Source organism: Macaca nemestrina, chromosome 9 (genome assembly GCF_043159975.1).
Source record: "Macaca nemestrina isolate mMacNem1 chromosome 9, mMacNem.hap1, whole genome shotgun sequence".
Classification (NCBI taxonomy): Eukaryota; Metazoa; Chordata; class Mammalia; order Primates; family Cercopithecidae; genus Macaca; species Macaca nemestrina.
Window position 1 is genome coordinate 69,681,417 of NC_092133.1, and position 22,466 is coordinate 69,703,882.

The 22,466-nt window shown below is 40.3% G+C and overlaps 1 protein-coding gene across 5 annotated transcripts in view; it reads right to left on the reverse strand.

The window, feature by feature from the left end:
* Positions 1-22,466, reverse strand: part of LOC105466224 (cilia and flagella associated protein 70) — a 125,482-nt gene that overhangs the window by 2,093 nt on the left and 100,923 nt on the right. For all 5 annotated transcript variants that reach the window (XM_071068764.1, XM_071068761.1, XM_071068763.1 and 2 more), the window contains 7 exons: positions 21,967-22,125; positions 20,717-20,838; positions 18,939-19,091; positions 18,193-18,354; positions 16,683-16,772; positions 13,311-13,412; positions 303-350 (listed from right to left, as the gene is read on the reverse strand). In XM_071068764.1, coding sequence (XP_070924865.1) covers positions 303-350; positions 13,311-13,412; positions 16,683-16,772; positions 18,193-18,354; positions 18,939-19,091; positions 20,717-20,838; positions 21,967-22,125 — 836 coding nt within the window. The remainder of the gene's footprint in view (positions 1-302; positions 351-13,310; positions 13,413-16,682; positions 16,773-18,192; positions 18,355-18,938; positions 19,092-20,716; positions 20,839-21,966; positions 22,126-22,466) is intronic.

Consider the following 22,466-nt stretch of genomic DNA (forward strand, 5'->3'; position numbering starts at 1 on the left):
CACAATATTAACACAGTAAGTTAATGGCAAAACCAGAATCATAATTCAGGTTGACTGACTCCCAGGCTACCTTTCTATTAACTATTATATATTCTCTCTAAAGAGTTGGAAGAAAGATCACCCATGATAATACATAGGTTATTATTACAAACCCAGCAGCCCCACAACAATGGCAAAGATGCTAAGAAAAGCCTCTAGAAAAATATTCACATTATGAAAATCCTGAATTAAGCCAGTACCTCCCTCCTAATTTCCCACCCTCAACATGGGGCAGGCAAATGACAGAGGCATCTGTGTCATACCTTAATCATGTACTTGTAGGCCTGCTCAGCTTCTAATTGCCGCCCAACCTGAAAAAAAGGACAGCAGCTGGTGATGATGACAGGTCATAAACATTATGGTAAGGAAAATACATTGCCTCAGTTAAGGCAGAGGCACCTACACCTAAGGCAGAGGCTTCTACACCTTCCAGTTAAAACTTCTGAATTCAGAGGGAAAGCTAGCAAATGAAAGATGGTAGGGAGAAAAAGGTTTTTAAAAAAAAAAAAAAAAATCCTCCTGGCTGGGCACAGTGGCTCATGCCTGTAATCCTAGCACTTTGGGAGGCCGAGGCGGGTGAATCATGAGGTCAGGAGATTGAGATCATCTTGGCTAACACGGTGAAACCGCATCTCTACTAAAAATACACAAAATTAGCTGAGTGTGGTGGCACGTGCCTATAGTCCCAGCTACTCGCAAGGCTGAGACAGGAGAATCGCTTGAACCCAGGAGGTGGAGGTTGCAGTGAGTTGAGATTGTGCCACTGCACTCCAGCGTGGGTGACAGAGTGAGACTCCATCTCAAAAAAAAAAAAAAAAAGGAAAAAAAATTCCTCCTTCATTTTGAAAAGCTTAAAGATAACCTGGCCTCTCACCTTTTTGAAAGCACCATGAGTCATTTGTTCCTCTTACGATTGAAGCCATTCTGTTAATAATAATTAACACTTACCAGTCCATACTATGTGATTTACATTGTTTTCATTATTGATATTGTTTTTAGTGCTTTAAGTTCATTCTTAATCCTCAAGACCTAGGAGATAACTACTGTTATTTATTATTCCCAGTTTACAGAGAGGATAAGTAACTTGTGAGGGTTATGAAGCTAGTAAGTAGAGGAGCCAGGTTTAAAACAATGCAGTTTGACTCCAGAGTCCAAGTTTTTAACTACTACATTACTCTGTCTCTAGGAATTAGAAAAAGTAGGTATCAGAATTACTTCTATGAAGATCTGGATATGAGATAAGAACACTACTCCCCCCAGTTGATATTATTCTTTGCATGAAGCACTCCTCCAGAAGTTAAATGAGATAATATGAATCCACTATTCTACTTATTGAGTTTGTCACATAGTAACTAACTTAGAGTATCCAAAGTCACTTAGTAAAGCTTAAATATGTAAGAACCACAGAATGTTCAGGTCTGAAGGGGACCTGGGGAATATCTAGTCCAATTTTCTGACTAATGCTAGTCCATATGAAAGTTTTACTAGTTCACAAAACTTTCATACCCTAAACCCTTACTTCCTACAAATCAATACTTTGAAATGTTCCCACCTGAAGTTCACTGAATTGCCAGCAGCATTTTCCAGCACACCTTCCCTTCCTACCACTATTACTTTGTTTCCCTCCTGCCACAAGGAGGCAGAGGCCCAAATGATGTGAAGATCCAGAATAGCCAAAACAATTTTGAAAAATAATTTTTCTGCTATCATGAACACTGCTGCAGTAAACATACTTGTACTTATCTTCTTCTTCTTCTCCTTCCTCTTTTTGTTTTGAGACAAAGTCTCACTGTCACCCAAGCTGGAGTGCAATGGCACGATCTCAGCACTCTCGCGATCTCAACACTGCAACCTCTGCCCCCTGGGTTCAAGCGATTCTCCTGCCTCAGCCTCCTGAGTAGCTGGGATTACAGATGTTATACATATCTTCTTGTATTTTTCTTAGGATTATATCTAGCTATTGCATTGCCAAATTGTAGATACTAATATAACTAAATGATGCCACATTGTACTTAAAAGTGGTTGTGCCAATTTACATCCAATTGCAATTATGAGAATCTTCATCAGTGCTTGTTGCAGGAAGTCAGGGACCCTGAATGGAGGGACCAGCTGGAGCCATGGCAGAAGAACATAAATCGTGAAGATTTCATGGACATTTATTAGTTCCCCAAATTAATACTTTTATAATTTCTTACACCTGTCTTTAGTGCAGTCTGTGAACATAAATTGTGAAGATTTCATGGACATATATCACTTCCCCAATCAATACTCTTATAATTTCCTATGCCTGTCTTTACTTTAATCTCTTAATCCCGTCATCTTCATAAACTGAGGATGTATGTCGCCTCAGGATCCTGTGATGATTGCAGGGATTCACAAATTGTTTGTAGAGCATGTGTGTTTGAACAATATGAAATCTGGGCATCCAAAAGGAACAGGATGGCTGCAATTTTCAGGGAACAAGGGAGATAACTATTGGTCCTCACTGCCTGTGGGGCCAGAGAGAACAGAGTCATATTTCTCTTCTTACAAAGGCGAATAGGAGAAATATCGCTAAATTCTTTTTCTCAGGAGGGAACAGCCCTGAGAAAGAGAATGCATTCCCAGGGGTATGTCTCTAAAATGGCTGCTCTGGGAGTGTCTGTCTTATACGGTTGCAGAAAAGGGATGAAATAAGTCCCGGTCTCCTGTAGCGCCCCCAGGCTAATTAGGATTAGGAAATTCCTGCCTAGTAAATTTTAGTCAGACCAGTTGTCTGCTCTCAAACCCTGTCTCCTGATAAGATGTTATCAATGATAATGCGTGCCCAGTGGAACATGAAATTTCATCAGCAATTCTAATTTCGCCCTGGTCTTGTGATCTCGCTCTGCCCCCATTTGCCTTGTGATATTTTATTCCCCTTGAAGAATGTGATCTCTGTGACCCACACCCTATTTGTACAGCCCTCCACTTTTGAAATCCATAATAAAAACTTGCTGGTTTTGCAGCTCATGGGGCATCACGGAACCTGCCGACATGGGAGGTCTCCCCCGAACACCCAGCTTTAAAATTTCTCCTTTTGTACTCTTTCCCTTTATTTCTCAGACCGACCGACACTTAGGGAAAATAGAAAAGAACCTACATTGAAATACTGGGGGCTGGTTCCCCCGATAAGTGCTAATACCATACTTAAATTTTTGCCAATCTGATGGCTGTGAATTTCTGCCACATCATTATTCTAAGTTGCATTCTTATGCTTACTAGTGACACAGAGCTTCTTCTCATACATGTATAACTTTTACAATCTCCACATTAGCAAACTGCATATTCCTATGTTGTCCCCCATGCCCCTCCCCCTCCTTTTTTTTTTTTCTTTTTTGAGACAGGGTCTGGCTCTGTCATTTAGGCTGGAGTGCAGTGGCACAATCACAGCTCACTGCAGCCTCAACCTTCCCGGCTCAAGTGATTTTCCCACAGTTTTAAAGTTGGAAACTCAGGTATAAAAAATGACACTAAAATAAAGTTTAAGGACTTTATTATAAATATTTGCAGAATTTATAACAGAGGATTAGCAGCCAGGTTATATAAACAGCTGCTACAATAAGGAAAATCTCTACAATCTGATTTTAAAATGGGCACAGGGCTGGGTGCAGTGGTTCATGCCTGTAATCCCTGCACTTTGAGAGGCTGAGGGGGAAAGATTGCATGAGCCCAGGTGTTTAAGACCAGCCTGGGCAACATGGTGAGACTCTGTCTCTATAAAAAATAAAAAAAGTAGGCGTGGTGGCACACATCTGTTGTCCCAGCTACTTGGGGGGCTGAGGCAGTAGGATCACTTGAGCCCAGTAGGTCGAGGCAGCAAGTGAGCTGTGTTCCTGCCACTGCACTCCAGCCTGGGTACCAGAGCAAGAGCCTGTCTCAAGAAAAAAGAAAAAAAAAGGACTCAGATCTTAGATCTTTAGGGTTGGGCACAGAGGCTCATGCCTGTAATCACAGCTCTTCGGAAAGCTGAGGCATGAGGATTACTTGAGGCCAGGAGTTCAAGACTAGCCTGGGCAACATAGTGAGACTCTGTCTCTACACAAAATAAAATAAAATAAATTATCCAGGAGTGGTGGTGCATGCCTGTAGTCCCAGCTACTCTGGAGGCTGAAGCAGGAGGATCCCTTGAGCCCAGGATCATCCCACAGCACTGCACTCCAGCCTCAGCAACAGAGCAAGACCCTATCTCTTAAGAAAAAAAACTTAGGTCTTTAAACCAGTTGGAATTGTGTGTGGTGTGTGAGGTAAGGAACTAATTTTTTTTTTAATGTGGATAGTAGCCAGTTGTCCTATCACCATTTAGTGAAGAATCCATCTGTTTCTCATTTTGCAGGTGCTATATAGTGTCTTTATAAAAAATAGCTATATTAAGGCATAACTTACATGCCATAAAATTCACTAATTTTAATGTTATGTTGTGCAAGCATCAACACAATCCAGTGTTAGAAGACTCCTACTACTCCAAAAAGTTCTTTCATGCCTGTTTGCACTTACTCTCCATCCTCACCTTTGGCTCCAGGCAACCATTGATCTATTTTCCTTATTTCAAGTAAATAGAATCAAATAATATATAGTCTTCTGTGCCTTGCTTTTTTCACTTACCATAATATTTTTGAGGTTTATCCATATTATTACATGAATCAGAATTTCATTTTAACTGCTGAGTAGTACTCCATTGTGTAAATATTCCTCATTTTGTTTACCCATTCACTGATGGACATGTAAAATGTTCCCAGTTTTGTGCTATTATTAAATGCTGTGATAAAAATTCGTATACAAATTTTTGTGTGGACATATGTGTTTGTTTCTCTTAGCTAGATATAGAGAAGTAGAATGGCTGGGACATATGGTAAATATATGTAACTTTTTTAGAATCTGACAAACTGTTTACCAAAGTGTTGTACCAATTTACAACCCTATCAGTAATGTATGAGGATTCCAGTTTATCACATCCTTGTTACTACTTGGCATTGTCTATCTTTTTTTTGTTGAGACAAGATCTCATTCTGTCACCCAGGCTGGAGTGCAGTGGTGCCATCACAGGGGCTCACTGCAGCCTCAACCTTCCAGGATCAGGTGATTCTCTCATCTCAGCCTCCCAAGCACCTGGGACTACAGTCACCCGCCACCACACCTGGCTAATCTTTGTATTTTTTTAATTTTTTTAATTTTTTATTTACTGTATTAGTCAGTTTTCATGCTGCTGATAAAAACATACCAGAGACTGGGCAATTTACAAAGGAAAGAGGTTTAACTGGACTCACAATTCCAAGTGGCTGGGGAGGCCTCACAATCATGGTGGAAGGCAAAGAGGAGCAAGTCACGTCTTACGTGGATGGCAGCAGGCAAAAAGAAGCTTGTGTAGGGAAACTCCCGTTTTTAAAACCATCAATCTTGTGAGACTCATTCACTCCAGGAGAGCAGTGCAGAAAAGAGCCACCCCCATAATTCAATCACCTCCCACCTGGTTCCTTCCACAACAAGTGGGAATTGTGGGGGTTACAATTCAAGATGAGATTCGGGTAGGGACACAGCCAAATCATATCAGATGGGGTTTCACCATGCTGTCCAAACTGGTCTCAAACCCCTGGGCTCAAGCAATTTGCCTGCCTTGGCCTCCCAAAGTGCTGGGATTACAGGCATGAGCCACCATGCCTGGCTTATCTTTTTGATTTAAGCTATTCTAGTGGGTGTGTAGTGTGTTGTCAATCTGCATTATTTTAAGGGGTATTTAAAATTTTTTCTGACAATTTCAGATTAAATAAAAGTTACAAAAACAGTTCTCTCTTCCTTCTCTCAGGAAGGAATACATGTACTGTATACATATACAAAATATATGTAAACATATACAAAATATATGTATACAGTAGTCCCCCTTATCTGAGGTTTTGCTTTCCACACCTTCACTCACCCAAGGTCAACCTCAGCCCACCAAGATCTGAAAATATTACATAGAAAATTCCAGAAATAAACAACTCATAGGTTTTAAAATGCACACTGCTGTTATGAGGAGCGTGATGAAATCTTGTGCCATCCCTCCCAGGACATGAGTCATCCCTTTGTCCAGTATATCCCCACGTAGACGCTACCTGCCAGTTAGTCACTTCATAACTCTCTCCATTATCAGTTCAGCTGTCACGATCTCACAGTGCTTGTATTCAAGCCACCCTTATTTTACTTAATAACGGACTCAAAGCACAAAAGTAGTGATGCTGGCAATTTGGATATGCCAAAGAGAAGCCATAAAGTACTTCCTTTTCATGAAAAGGTGAAAGCTCTTGACTTAATCAGGAAAGAAAAAAAATTGTGTGCTAAGGTTGCTGAGATCTGTGGTATGAACTTATCTTTTATCCATGAAATTGTGAAGAAGGAAAAATAAATTGTGAATATTTAGTAGCACCTGTGGGCTATTAGAAAAAAAATTTAATAATTATTTTTGAAAATAAATTCATGCATAGTATATATAGGATTCAGTACTATCCTTTGTTATAAGTATCCACTGGGGGGGTCTTGGAACATATCCCTGGGGTACAAGGAGTGATTACTGTATGTGTGTGTGTATAAAAGTTAGAAAAATATAGAAAAGTTAAAAATAAGGCCGGGCGCGGTGGCTCAAGCCTGTAATCCCAGTACTTTGGGAGGCCGAGGCGGGTGGATCACGAAGTCAGGAGATCGAGACCATCCTGGCTAACATGGTGAAACCCCGTCTCTACTAAAAATACAAAAAACTAGCCGGGCGTGGTGGCGGGCGCCTGTAGTCCCAGCTACTCGGAGGCTGAGGCAGGAGAATGGCGTAAACCCGGGAGGCGGAGCTTGCAGTGAGCCGAGATCGCGCCACTGCACTCCAGCCTGGGTGACACAGCAAGACTCCGTCTCAAAAAAAAAAAAAAAGAAAAGTTAAAAAAAAATAGAAAAGTTAAAGTATATATGTGTGTGTATATCTATATAAACACACACCTAACTTTTCCTGAACATTTGCAAGTAAATTAGAGATATGATTTAATTTTAGTACTTTAGGGTGTGTTTTCTAAAATCAAGGATATTCTCCTATATAACCACAGTACCATTATCACAATCAGGAAGTTAGTATAGATAGAATACTATTATCTAATCTACAGACCTTATCAAGATTTTTCCAATTGTTCCAATAATATCATTCATTCATTTCTTCATTCACTCATTCACTTCTTTGAGACAGGATCTTGCTGTATCGCCCAGACTGGAGTGCAGTGGTGTGAACATAGCTCACTGCTGCCTCGACCTCCTGGGCTCAAGCAATCCTCCTCCCACCTCAGCCTCCCAAGTAGCTGGGACTACATGGTGCCGTCATGCCCAGCTAGTTTTTTTTAATGTTTTGTAGAGATAAGGTCTCACTATGTCACCCAGGCTGTTCTTAAATTCCAGGGCTCAACTGGCCTCCCAAAGTGCCAGGAATACAGGCATGAGCTACTACGCCCAACCCAATAATGTCCTTTACAAGAAAATAAAATCCAAGATCACGCATTGTATTCATTATTTATGTCTCCAGTTTCTTTTAATCTGGAATAGTTCTTGAGTCTTTGTGTTTCATGATATTGGCATTTTTGTTTTAAAAATACAGAGCGCTATTTTGTAAACTATTCCTCAATTCATGTTTGTCTGATGTTCCCTCATAATCATATCAGGTTATGAACATTTAACAGGAATACCATAAAAATGCTGTGTTCTCAGTGCACCATATGAGGAAGCACAAGATGCTTATCTCAATACTTGTGATGTTAACTTTATTACATTGCTATCTGCCAGGTTTTTCTACTTTAATGTTACTATTGTCCCCTTTGTAATTAGTAAGTATTTTGTGAGGAGATACTTTGAGACTATGAAATAGTCTCTTACTCCTTGAACTTTTCAACCATAATTTTAGCATACACTGATGACTGTCCACTGAATCTATTGTGATGGTTTCCAAATTGCGATTTTCCAATTCCATCATTCTTCATACATTTAGCAGTTGGCCTTTGACCGTAAGCTTTCCTTTCTCTCACCACTTATTTGTTTAATTATATCACAGTGGGCTCATAGATTCTTATTTGTAATCCTTTTCTACAATTATATATTTGGATGCTCAAATTATCCTTGTTTTAGCCAGCGGGAGTCCCCACTTTAAGCTAGTTCCTGTTTCTTTTATTTTTTCCCTATGCCATTTTGATATGTGCCAGTCTTTCTTTCAACATTTTTTATTTTCTGACTCAACAAGACATCTCAGACTCATCTTTCACTTTCCGGGCACTAGTTCTGGAATTTTTGGCCATCTTCCAAGAAGCCTCTGGTTCCCTGACAAACCCTTTCCTTCTAAAGTGGACAAATGCCCTATTTCTTAAATGGATTTAGAAACCAAGACCTGAGCATTAGATGTGCTTATGGCCCCTGCCACCACTATTTATTTTTGAGACATAGGTATTTAGACACATATGAATATATTTCTATAAATACACATATATTTCTACCTATTTATACCTGTATCTATTTAATCTATCAAACAAGGAGCTCTTATCAGTATCTCCCATTCTAATTCACCACTACAAGGTTATTCTATCCTTCTTGTTTCCACATTTGTAACTTCCTTTGAAGCACAGTGAAAAATGTGGCTCCCATTATCCACAACATAATTATTTGTTAAATCATAGAATACCTAGTAATTTCAGAACTGCTAACTCATGCCTCTGCAAAAATGAAGCCTAAAACTATACTTTATATGTGTATAAAGGTTTTTTTTTCTCTTTAGCCTGATACATAGTATGTATTAGTCTACATTGCAAAGAATGTTTTCAAAAGTACCACGAGTTAATTATTTTTCTGCATTGTCAGTGTAATTACGTTATTCACTTGAAATACAATTTTATTTGGTTTTGTTTGTACGTAATTATGTGGTCTCCCCATTTCTTGCTGATTTTCTTTTTTAAAAAATACATGAAATATTAGCATGGTCCCAAAAGTCAGAACTCTACAAATAGGGACAATCACAGTGTCATTCCCCTCATTTCCTCCCTCCTCTACCCATGCCCACTCATGTCCTGTAGAATCTACTCTCATTAATCTCTGGTTTATCCTTCCTGTGCTTCTTTTGGCACTAAAGAAGAGATTCGTGTATATTTTCTTCTTTTTCCTTCTTTCTTTCTTTTTTTTTTTTTTTTTTGAGATGAGTCTCGCTCTGTCGCCCAGGCTGGAGTGCAGTGGCCGGATCTCGCTCACTGCAAGCTCCGCCTCCCGGGCTTATGCCATTCTCCTGCCTCAGCCTCCCAAGTAGCTGGGACTACAGGCACCCACCACCTCGCCCGGCTAGTTTTTTGTATTTTTTAGTAGAGACGGGGTTTCACCGGGTTAGCCAGGATGGTCTCGATCTCCTGACCTCGTGATCCGCCTGTCTTGGCCTCCCAAAGTGCTGGGATTACAGGCTTGAGCTACCGCGCCCAGCCGACATTGATTTTTATATTGATCTTTTATCCAGCAGCTTTGTCCATCCACTTCTTTGTGTTAATCTTCATTGACTACATTTATATTATTCAAAAGTCAAAAGGATATAATAAAGCATACATTGAGTTTTGCTTCCACCTGTCTCCTTATACACCCTGTTCCCCAATGACTGCCCTGTGTAGTAACCATCATTGTTAGTTTATTATCTACCATTTCAGTACTGAACTCTTTTATTACATATTTCGGTTTGCTTGTAGATTTTCTTGGGTTCCTACCTAATCCTTTTACCTTCAATTTCTTTTATGTGTGTATGTATGTGTGTTATTGCCTTAATGGAACCTCCAGTATAGTTTCAAGTAGAAGTGACAATAACATTTTCCTTATCTTGTTCCTGACGTCAAAAGGAATGCTTCTAACTTTTCACCATTTCATATAATAGTTTAGATTTTGGGACATGTAGTTTCAGATTTTAAAAAAGCTAGTTTGTTTTTATAAAAAGTCATGAATGGGTATTAACTTTAGCCAATGATTTAGTTTTTTTAATAATTAATAGAATAAGAATAGCCAATGATTTTAATTTAGTTTCCATTTTGCTGCTAATATTATTTGTGTCTTCCCATTTTAAACAAAATTCTTAGTCATGCAAGAGGTTTGTCTGTTCACTAGTCTCTGCAAAAAACAGCTCATAATTTTGTTAATCCTATTATGTCTTTGTTGAAATTTTCATTTATTTCTACTCCTTATCATTTTCTCAATTATTTCTTTGGGTTTCCTTACTTTCCCTTTACTACTTTATTTATTTAAATAATTAATTCATTGATTTTCAATCTTTGTTCTAACATATGTATTTAATGCTATAAATTATCCTCTATTTATTGCTTTAATTTTATCCCATAATTCTAATATATATTGGCTTTGCTTTTATTCAGCCTCATTTCAGTTACTTACTGAAGTATAATAAACCAATCCAAAACTTAATGGCTTAAAATACAATATGTTATTTCTCAAAATTCTACAGGTAATTTGGACTGTTTTGCTGGTTTTCCCGGAGATCACTCATGCAGCTGAGGTCATATGACAATTTGGCTAGGACTTAAGGATCCAAGAAAACCTTACTCAAATAGCAGTTAATGTTGGCTGTTGGCTGGAGTGATTCAGTTCTCTTCCATGTGGACTCCTATAGCCTTCTATAGGCTAAACTGGGCTTCTTCACAGCACAGTGGTCCCACAGTTTCAAGAGAGCAAGAGTGGTAGCTGAAGGCTTCTAAAAGCCTAACCTCTGATAATTCACACAATGTCACTTCCATCTTATTCTACTGGTCAGGGAAAATCACAAGTTTAGCTTAGATTCAAGGGGGTGGAGAAATGAGAGACTCCGTCTCTTGACGGGAGTGAGTGGCAATATAACATTGCAAAAGATGTGGACATGACAGCATAATTAAATGGGGACCATTATTATAAAAATCTACTACAAGGCCTAATTTTCTACTGCTGTGTATAACACCCATTTATCATATCACATTTTCCATAGATCAGAAGCCTGACATTATTCAACTAGTTCTTTGCTTAGGGTCTCACAAGGCCAAAATGAAGGTGTCATCTGTGCTGGGTTCTCATCTGCAGGCTCTGGAGAAGACTGTACTCCCAAGCTTATTCAGGTTGTTAGTAGAATTCAGTTCTTTGTGCTTATAGGTTCCTATAAGGTCCCTATTTCCCTGCTGGCTCTCAGCAGGGGCTGCTGTTAGCTTCTGGATGCCACCCACATTCCTTGACATGTGGTCCTTCTCCATATTCAAGCCAGGGATGCTATACTGAATGATTCTTATGTTTCAAATCTGACTTCCTTTCTGCCCCCATCACCAGAGAAAACTCTGCTTTTAGAAGATTTACCTGACTGGGTCAGGTCCACCCAGATAATATCTGTATTTTAAGGTCAACTGATTTGGTATTTTACTTACATCTGCAAAATCATTTCACAGCAGTACCTACATTAGTGTTTAATAGATTAATCTTACGGGAGGGGGCCATCTTTAGACTTCTGCCTAGCACAGAAGACTTCATATTTGAAGTGTCACAAGGTTTCTTCATTGACTTATTAATTACAAGCATGTTTTCAGTTTCCAAAGGTATATGAGTCCTTTTTTTTTTGTTTTTTTTTGAGACGGAGTCTCGCTCTGTCGCCCAGGCTGGAGTGCAATGGCCGGATCTCAGCTCACTGCAAGCTCCGCCTCCTGGGTTCATGCCATTCTCCTGCCTCAGCCTCCCCAGTAGCTGGGATTACAGGTGCCCGCCACCTCGCCCGGCTAATTTTTTTTGTATTTTTAGTAGAGATGGGGGGGTTTCACCATGTTAGCCAGGATGGTCTCGGTCTCCTGACCTCGTGATCCACCCGTCTCGGCCTCCCAAAGTGCTGGGATTACAGGCTTGAGCCACCGCGCCCAGCCCAAGTATATGAGTCTTTTGGGCTTTATTTTAGTTGTTGATTTATCATTTCACTGCCATGTGATCTGTATGTATTTGTTGAACTCCTCTTTCTGGTTTTGCATGTGGTCAACTTTTATAAATAACTCATTTGAACTTGAAAAGAATATGTGTCCTCTCATTGTTAAGTGAAGAGTTCTGTATTGGTGTTTGAACTCAAACCTGTTGAATGGGTTATACATCTGTGTATATATATATCCTATTTTTTTCCTATTTGACTTATCAATTTCTAAGAGAAGCATATTATGGTCTTCCATACTGGCCCTTTTAGTTTAAAGATGAGAAAATTGAGGCCCAATAAAGTAAGGTGACTTGCCTCAGATCCTAGAGCTAGTTAGGGGAGAGCTGGGGTAAGAACTCTTTTTATTTTCTTTTATTTATTTATTTATTTATTTATTTATTTATTTATTTATTTGAGATGAGGTCTCACTCTATCACCCAGGTTGGAGTGTAGTGGCACAATCTCAGCACCCTGCAACTTCTGCCTCCCAGGCTCAAGCGATCATCCCACCCCAACCCTTGAAAGTAGCTGGGACCACAAGCTCTCCACACCATCCCTGGCTAATTTTTTGTAGAGGCAGGGTTTTGCCATGTTCCCCAGGTTGGTCTCAAACCCTGAGCTCAAGTGATCCACCTGCCTCAGCCTCCCAAATTGCTGGGGTTACAAGTGTGAGCCACTACACCCGGCCAGACCTCAGGTATTTTTAAAATATTGATATTTGGAATATTTACACTAAACAGAAAATCTAGTAATTTTTGTTTTGTTCATTTCACTTATAATAATACTCCCCATCAATTTGGTGTCATATTGGCCAGTGGAAAACTGAGGGCTGCTCTCATTATTCCCAATGTGGTCTTAGACTGATATGCAAGTTATTTAAGTCTAACTATGGGAGAGTTACTTTTAATAGGTAAAGCACCTACCATGAACTCCCACATTACCCTCCACCCAATATCCCCTCTAAATCAAGGACAAGCACCCTCAGCCAGCATTTCAATGGGAAGAAATGATTCAGAAACACTAGTAGAACATCTCCTTCATCAATCTTTGACCTAGTTTATGTTGTGATACAAGATTGCTCCTATTTTTAGAACTTCCTTTCCAGAGAAACACACCTAACTATATTATTTTTAAGCATGTTTCAAGTAGATCCTGCTCAGACTTGGCCCTTCCTTTGTCATCAGCATAATCATTACACCTAGAGCTTATCAGATTTCAGCTACCATGCATTAATAGCCATCTGCTGCCCCTTGCTTACTTGACCCCTCACCTCTGTGCTCTAAAAGGGCATTGTGTAAGGATAATAAACACTCACTTTCAGGCAGACCAGAGCCAGATATGCCCATACTTCAGCATTGTAGTTGTTCAGTGCATTGGCTTCAGAGAGAGCATCCTCAGCCTCTGTGAGCTCCTCCAGCTTGGCAGAAAAATGAGACATGTGAGTTAGCTTAGCTGAAACCACTATGTCCCAATAATACTGGTGTACACGACCTATAACAATGGTTTTCAACTTTTTAATATTTTTAGCATCAGAACTCTTTTCTGCAAATGAAATCTTATGTGGTGGTTCAATATACGAACCAATTAAAAGTAGAAGAGCTCTGATTAAAAAGCCAGGTTGGGGATTCTGGAACCCTGCCTAGTAAGCTCTTAACTTATACCCCTTTCATCCTTCCCTCTACAGCGGTCCCATCAGGACATCTATAAACCATGGAGCTTCAGGTGCAAGGTTGGAAATTCACAGGAACTCAACTCTCATGTGTGCATCATTCAGTGATTTATCCACATACTGTGGGCTCTCAGATACATTTATAGCTTTTTAAATTTACATTGTGCATCCTTTTCCTGAGGTAAAAGTCTGATTTGCCTGTTGAAATACTATTGTCCAGAAAGCTTTCTTTCCCCTAATATCAGTTATTAACAGCCCAATCCCGACCAATCAGTGCAGTATTCAGAGACTCTAGGGTGCACTCTGAGCTCTGGGCACATGGAAATTGTTGCTGCTTCCTAACTGTGAGTTTGCTTTGTTGCTTTGTAAAACATTCCAAAAGGTTCTCCCTTCTCCAATGAAGTAGCTCTTCTCTTTTCTTTTCTTTTCTTTTTTCTTTTCTCTTTTCTTTTTTCTTTCCTCCCCTCTCCTCTTTCCTTTCCTCTCCTCTCTCTCCCCTCCCCTCCCCACCATTCCCCTCTCTTTTCTTTGTTCTTTTTTCTTTTCTTTTCTCTTTTCCGCCTCGCCTCACCCTGCCCCGCCCTGCCTCATCTCACCTCTCCTCTTTGACAGAGTCTCGCTGTGCTGCCCAGGCTGGAGTGCAATGGCGTGATTTCGGCTCACTGCAACTTCTGCCTCTCAGGTTTAACGGATTCTCCTCCCTGAGCCTCCTGAGTAGCTAGAATTACAGGTGCCTGCCACCACAGCCGGCTAATTTTTGTATTTTTAGTACGGATGGTGTTTCACCATGTTGGCCAGATGGTCTTAAACCCCTGGCCTCAAGTGATCTGCCCACCTTGGCCTCCCAAAGTGTTGGGATTACAGGTGTGAGCCACTGTGCCCAGCCCACTTTTTCTGCTTTAAAATAATTAAATAATGGGTTTCTAGGCTGAAGACAAGATGAAGAATGGCCTTTCACCCACGTCCACACTTTGAAGTCTCTAAGACATTGATTTACTATTTAATCAACCTACATTTGCCAAGGATTTGCTCTGTGTCAGGCAGTATGCTAGATGCTGGGAATAAAAAAATAAAATCCTGTAGTCCCAGGTACTCAGGAGGCTGAGGCAGGAGGATCAACCAAGCCCTGGAGGCAGGGATTGCAATGAGCTGAGATTAAGCCACTGTACACCAGCCTGGGTGACAGAGCAAGACCCTGTCTCAAGTAAATAAATAAAATACAGTATCTGCCCTCAAAGAGCTCACTGACGGATGTGTGAAAAACAAAACACAGGCCGGGTGCGGTGGCTCATGCCTGTAATCCCAGCACTTTGGGAGGCTGAGGTGGGAGGATCACCTGAGGTTAGGAGTTTGAGACCAGCCTAGCCAACATGGTGAGACCCCGTCTCTACTAAAAACACAAAAATCAGCTGGGTGTGGTGGCACACACCTGTAATCCCAGCTATTCAGGAGGCTGAGGCAGAAGAATCACTTGAACCCAGAAGGCGGAGGTTGCAGTGAGTCGAGATGGCGCCACTGCATTCCAGCCTGGGTGACAGAGCTGTAAGAAGATACCAATACTATACTGTTAAGTAGAAAAAAAGGTTACAAAGGAGTAAATATTTACATTTTATACATTAAAATTGCTTTCATATATATGAAAAAAAGACGGGAGAAAAATGCATTCAATGTTAACAGTAGTTATCACCAACTTGTGGAGTTATGGATACTTTAATGTTTTCTTCATATTTTGTATCTATTTGCTTCATATTTTGTATCTGTATATGTTTTCTTCATATTTTGTATCTGTCTATTTACTTTTAGAGATGAGGTTTTGCTCTGTCACTCAGGCTGGAGTGCAGTGGCACGATCATGGCTCACTGCAGCTTCTAACTTCTGTGTTCCCACCAAGCAATCCTCCCAACTCAGCCTCCCAAGTATCTGGGACTACAGGCACATGCCACCATGCCTGGTTAATTTTTAATGTTTTAGTAGAGATGGGGTCTTGCTCTGTTGCCCAGGTTGGTTTCTCTCAAACTCCTAGGTGCAAGAGATCCTTCTGCCTCAGCCTCCCAAAGTGCTGGAATTACAGGTGTGAGCCACTGCTCCTGGCTTCTTCTAAAGTTTCTATAATGAACACATATTATCTTTATGGTTGAAAAATAGCAATGAGGGGCTAAGTGAGGTGGCTCATGCCTGTAATCCCTGCACTTTGGGAGGCTAAGGCAGGTGGATCACTTGAGGTCAGGAGTTCAAAACCAGCCTGGCCAATATGGTGAAACCCCATCTCTACTAAAAATACAAAAATTAGCCTGGCATGGTGGTGGGCACCTGTAATCCCAGCTACTCAGGAGGCTGAGGCAGGAGGATCACTTGAACCCAGGAGGCAGAGATTGCAGTGAGCTGAGGCAACACCATTGCACCACTGCACTCTAGCCTGGGAGACAGAGCGAGACTCCCTCTCAAATAAATAAATAAATAAGTGAGTAAGGTATTCAAAGAAAAGGAGAGGCATGGAATCAATAATATACCTGAAGAAATTAGGCAGGAACAAGACGATGTTTGCCTCTTTGAAGACTGGAGGAAATGAGAGAAGGTTAAGTAAAGAGTTTTTAGGAGAAGCAGAGCAAAAGCTTCTACCAGAAGCTACAGCAACTCCTCCTCCATATTGAAGGGTCACAGTGCTTAGTGTCAATCAATTTCTTTAATTGACTTGAATAGATTCTTCATCTCCCATATCACCTTTTTCTTACAGATAATATCACAAAAGAGTGTCTATACCAAATAACATGAATTTTTTTTATTATATAGCTTCTTGGTTCAGGTTTTTCTGGGATTTTTTTAAAAGATCTTTTATTTTTCTAGTTAGAGTTAAGTGACCTTCAGTTCACTGAACACCTGTGAAGAACAACTTTTCATTACAGCAGACAGCCCTGATGGCTATTCCAACGTCATTACAAACTTCCAGGAGGCTTGGAAGGCCAAGGAATCAAGGTCAGCTGTATGCACAGCCCTAGTCTCAAGCCTTCATCCTCTTACCCGATAGCAGGCGATTCCCAGTCCTAGCCAGGTAAGGCATGAAGGTGATCTCTTACAGGCTTGCATGTAGGTTTTCTTTGCCTTTTCATACTGTAGAAAGAAAGCACCACTAAGCTACTGTTCCAGAAGCTTCAAACCCCGTATTGCTGGGATGATCACAGGATCTCTGAAGTTGCTCTCCAGAACAATCTAAGTTAAGTAAGACCTTTAATTGTACTTTTACATCTACCTTAAGGGAGTTATTGCAAGAAGATTGGTGAGAGGAGATGGATAGATCACATGAAAGGGCAGACTTTCACTTGGAAGTAGTTCCAAAGACATTTATAGTCTCTGTAAGAGTTGAAGCAAGGAGTTACACTGCGGGGGAAACCATCATGATTATCTGAATTCCACCTCGACTTCATGGATTACCCTCTTTCACTTAAATGCAACATCATGTGGTGGCATGACAAACATACAATCTCTGGACTAAAAGGTGTACTTGATATAGCCTCATCATTCTGGAAATCTATTCCCTTTGTTGTAAAGGATCTTAGAATTTTAGAAAAACTCAAAAGACAAACTTTCAAAGGACATATCCCTGAAGGGACAATTTCTTGTCCTGTATCTCCAACATGAGATGCATCTATAGCTGAGCCTCAGCAAACAGCCTAAGACCTGCTTGCCCAGGTTCTGCCTAAGTCAGCAGTGCTCTGAAGATGCAGCTTTCAACGACAACAGAAAGAGAACTTTTCCTTATATACTTCACTACAGTGGGATAGGGATTTCTGTCAAGCCTATGTGAGCTTTCCACTACGTCATACAGCACTGTAATTTCTTGTTGCTGTTGCTGTTTAATATTAAATAAAAGGACAACTGGGTGTTCTGACAGGAAAAATACAATAAAGTCAAAACAAAAGCAGGGGAGTCAAAAGGCCTTTGGCAGAATGTTAACTGTTATAGTGAGATGATGGGTCCATGGTGGTTCATTCTACTATTCTGTTTGCTTTGTATGTATTGAAATTTTCCATAAAAGAAAGGTTTTTTTTTTTTTTTTTTTTTCAAAGAACTCGGAATATTTCCCAAAATATGGGGAGGGGCTGCTTCCATGGTCAGGTCAGAGTGCCCTATGGAATGGGGTTAGCTTCAGCTAGATTAAATAGAACCCTTTGTGTTAAGGAGAAAGTTTGGAGATAAGTCCTTTTGAAGCCCATGATACCTTCTGTTAGGTAAGTCAAGCTAAGGATGTTTCGACTACTGAGAATACAATTTTAGCTAACATAACATTTACTGAGTTCTTAACTGTTTAGTAGCATAACGGTTAAAATCACAAACTCTGGTTTCAGCCTGCCTGAGTTTGAATGCTGCTTCCACTAATTACTGGTTGTCTGATGTTGGGCAAGTCACTTTACCTTTGGATGTAAAAGTGTCATTATTATAATACTATTTTAGTCCACACAGACGGATATTAATGTTTGAATTACAATCAAGTCCCAGACCATGGGGTTACTCCCCATCCTCTACCCCTCACCTCTTTCTCTTCCAGATAGATGAGCCCCAGCCGCAGGAAGATGAAGTGCATCTCAGAAGCATCCACTACAAAGCTAATGGTTCGTTCATAGCATGCTTTGGCCTCAGAATGATTTCCATTCAGAAAATAGAGATGGCCCTTCAGGCCCCAGACATTGGGGTTCTGGGAAAGTGAAAAACAAAGAGTACATGGGATAAGGTAGCATTTAAAAGTACCTTGATGATCTTTGTTTAACATTTAAATTTAGATAGATTAAGTCCATTTCCTTTCTCTTTTCTTTTTCAGATCAACTGTTTTCTTTTTCTAAGAGCATTCAGAAACATAACCATTTAATTGTACTGGAAGACATTTTTCTAGGTCTGCCCTCAGATTTCTTTCTTGCAGTCTTCAAAGCCATTTTGGGTGTGGAGTAAATATTAAGAAAAACATTCAAGCATAACCCCGATACTGTTCACATGAGAAAAGAGAAGAAATATAGAAAAACTGAAATAAACACTATCAGCTAAATATATCCTTTTCTCTGCCCTTTGCAAAACTCATGATTACTTTATTTTTATTTTTTTGAGACAGAGTCTTACACTGTCACCCGGGCTGGAGTGCAGTGGTGCAATATCCACTCACTGCAACCTCCGCCTCCCAGGTTCAAGCGATTCTCCTGCCTCACCCTCCCGAGTAACTGGGAGGCATCACCACCTTTAAATAAAGCCCCTTCTCCAGACTCAAGAGGCTTTAGCAAAAGTCATTACCAGGTAGTCCATCTGGGCTGCTTGTTGAAGGTATTCCTCTGCCTTGGCAAAGTCCTTCTTAAGAATGTGTGTCTGGGCCAGCACCAAGTAATATTCACAGCTGGGGCCTCCTTGAGGGCATAACAGCTCATGTGCAAGCACTCTGTGCACATACTGCAAGGAAAATCAGATTATAAGGAGCATATAAATGGCTGCATTGTGTCTTTTTTCGGTTGAAGGATTCTGCCTCTAATAATAAACAACAAGAAATGTATTACAGAATGAAATAATTATCCTCAACTTCAAAAGGTAAAGGGTGAATTACAAACATTCTGCACTTCATAGTTTCATTACCAGCTATTCACCTAGTCACCAAATGAAGACATTTCCAAGTGAATAACCTGCAATACTGTATAACTCTGGTCTTGCTAGTCATCATACTAGGTGAGTGTTAGACTGTATGTATTATGCAGCAGACAAAGGCACATCATCAACCACCCCATTTACAAAGGAGGTAATATTTTCAGGCAGTTGACATTGTAAGGAAACTTAAGTGAGGTAAAACTGCCTTTCTAACAATCTAAACTTGAAATCTTAGAAACATAAATGTGTGTTTTGGATCTACCTCCAAACATTAGTTATGTTTACCAGTTTTGTACTTTGGATCAATTTTTTTTTTTTTTTTTTTTTAGAGACAGGGTCTTGCTCTGTCACCCAGAGCTGCTTACTGCAGCCTCCTGGCCTCAAGCAATCCTCCTGCCTTGGCATCTCAAAAGTGCTGGAATCATGGGGGTGAGCCACCATGCCTGGCCAAATCTTTGCTTTTTACACTTTGTAAGACCTACAAATTTAACAAAGTTAGATATACTTCTTAAGTCGAAGGTAAATCCTTCTTTTTATCTCCCACTGTTCCCATCTCAGTCTATAATGTAGAAAATTCTACATTACACTTACACCTTTTTAGGAGAATACTAGAGGGAACGCAGCTATTTTTTCTACCTGCCTTCTGGGTCTCTGACCCAGGGGTGCTAATGACTTATTTAGCTGTGGAAGAAGAGAGTCTGTTTCTATTTTGGGGAGGGTTAATGTGTTAAAGGCTCCTGCTTAATGTGGCTCAATCCCACCCAGTTGATAATTCTTGTCCTTTCTTGAGTTTGCCTGCCCTCGAGTAGGGCATGCACTTGGCAGGATCAAAACCAAACACCCTTGGCTCCTGCATCTTGCTCTCTCCTACTGCTTGCTCATGAATATGTTTCTTGCTTCCCATGTGATAGGCAGACCTCCTAGGATGCTCTTCTTCTCTGAGAGGAGACTTCAGTTCTTCAGCTGCTGTACCTGTGACTGCATGGGTAAGTCAATTGTGGGACCAGTTACGTTCTCCAGCCCAGTTTTACCCATAAAAATAAGCTAATATTTTTATTCCCTGATATAGTACTATGTATGTTTCTACTTGGATCAAACCTAGAAGGGAAGAAGGGAATTATTTGGCTCCTGTGAACCCCCAACACTCACAAAATGAATTCCCATAATAAAGTGATATCAGGCAACATATGCCTTAGAGTCTGATTTAGCTCTGTTGGTATTCTACAGGGAGCAGAACTTGCAGTGAGGTCTTCTGCTGCCATGTGCAAAGAGTGGTTCATGTTTGGATGTTCTTCCCGTTGGGCTTAAAGTATGCTCTCAAAAGCATATTTGATTTCTGTTTCACAAATATCTAAGCTTGAAAGATACCATTATGGATAGAATAAGGAGTTTGCTAAAATCTTTCCATCTACTTGCCCTTTTCCAAATATTCTGACCTGCACAGCCTTGACTTTCATCAAGAAATGTATGGTCTCCATGAAGATGGTGGTAGTTTGAGAAACACCATAATGAAGGCCGGGATGCAGAAAAGCTGATGAATCTTGACATTTTGATGCTTCTGAAAATATTACATTAAAAGGATTGAAGATTGGATATAATAGAAAAAGTGTCAGAAATTCAGACACACTCTTCCAGGCGTGGTGGCTCATGCCTGTAATCCCAGCACTTTGGGAGGCCAAGGCAGGTTGATCATGAGGTCAGGAGTTCGAGACCATCCTGGCCAACACAGTGAAACCCCATCTCTACTAAAAATACAAAGATTATCTGGGCATGGTGGCACGTGCCTGTAATCCCAGCTACTTGCGAGGCTGAGGCAGGAGAATCCCTTGAACCAAGAAGTCGGAGGTTGCAGTGAGCCAAGATCGCGCCACAGCACTCCAGCCTGGCGACAGAGCAAGACTCCATCTCAAAAAAAAAACAAAAAAAGAAATTCAGATACACTCACGTAGCAGAGAGTCTTCTTATCTAATACATGAGAGGGATCATAATCTAGAAAGCAATTGACTGCTCTCTAGCAATGGTCCCCAAAAAGGAGAACTCAAAGGTTCTCAAGGTAAATCTACTTGTGGTTCCAAATGCAAGAACAACTAAATAAAAAGGTTTTAAAAAGTATTCAGATCTTCTTGAATGTGAAACACAGTTTGTAGATGTTTTTTAAAAATGAAGAACTGTTAGGAAATCATAGGTCTGTAGTTGGCTACTTCTGTGAGCTAAATATAAAATCCTTGCTGGCCGGGCGCGGTGGCTCAAGCCTGTAATCCCAGCACTTTGGGAGGCCGAGACGGGTGGATCACGAGGTCAGGAGATCGAGACCATCCTGGCTAACCCAGTGAAACCCCGTCTCTACTAAAAAATACAAAAAACTAGCCAGGCAAGGTGGCAGGCGCCTGTAGTCCCAGCTACTCAGGAGGCTGAGGCAGGAGAATGGCATGAACCCGGGAGGTGGAGCTTGCAGTGAGCTGAGATCCGGCCACTGCACTCTAGCCTGGGCGACACGGCAAGACCCCGTCTCAAAAAAAAAAAAAAAAAAAATCCTTGCTTACTGAGAGAGTTACACCATTGAGTTTGGATTTCAGAGCCTAGTTATCAACTTCAAACAAGTCAGGATTGCCATTTCATCATAAGAGTCTTCATTTTTGTCTAGCTTATGCCCCTCTTCCAAGTGGAAATCTTTATTTCTAGTTACCTTTCTTTGTTGGTATCTCCTTGATAAATGTGTTAGATGGTTTTTGGTTTATACTTGGATCCCAAGTTTGTGTAGTCAAAATGGGTTCTTGTGAATCAGACTGCAGTTTGGAGGATTCTTCAAGAAATTTGTCTAGAATAGATAATGCAGCTCCTGGTCCTAAACAGATTAAATTTTAACAAAAAATAAAACTTCTTACATTGGGTATTTAAAGGTTATTGTAAGAGATACATTTTGCAAAGCATAAGAAACATATTCCCTAAATATTTCATGAAGGACAGACTTGTTTGGTAGACTTGTTTATATTTTTGAATAATTTAAAGAGTACAAACTAAACTGACAAAACAGTTTTGTCACTGTGACCCCCCAGTACAACTGTGCTGCTAGTCCAAGTCATGATAGTATCAAACAGATCCCTATTTTAAGTTATTTAAATAAATAAATCTTTTTATTTAAACATTTGCATACAGATCTTTGCAAGGATATGTTTGTTTCAGTTG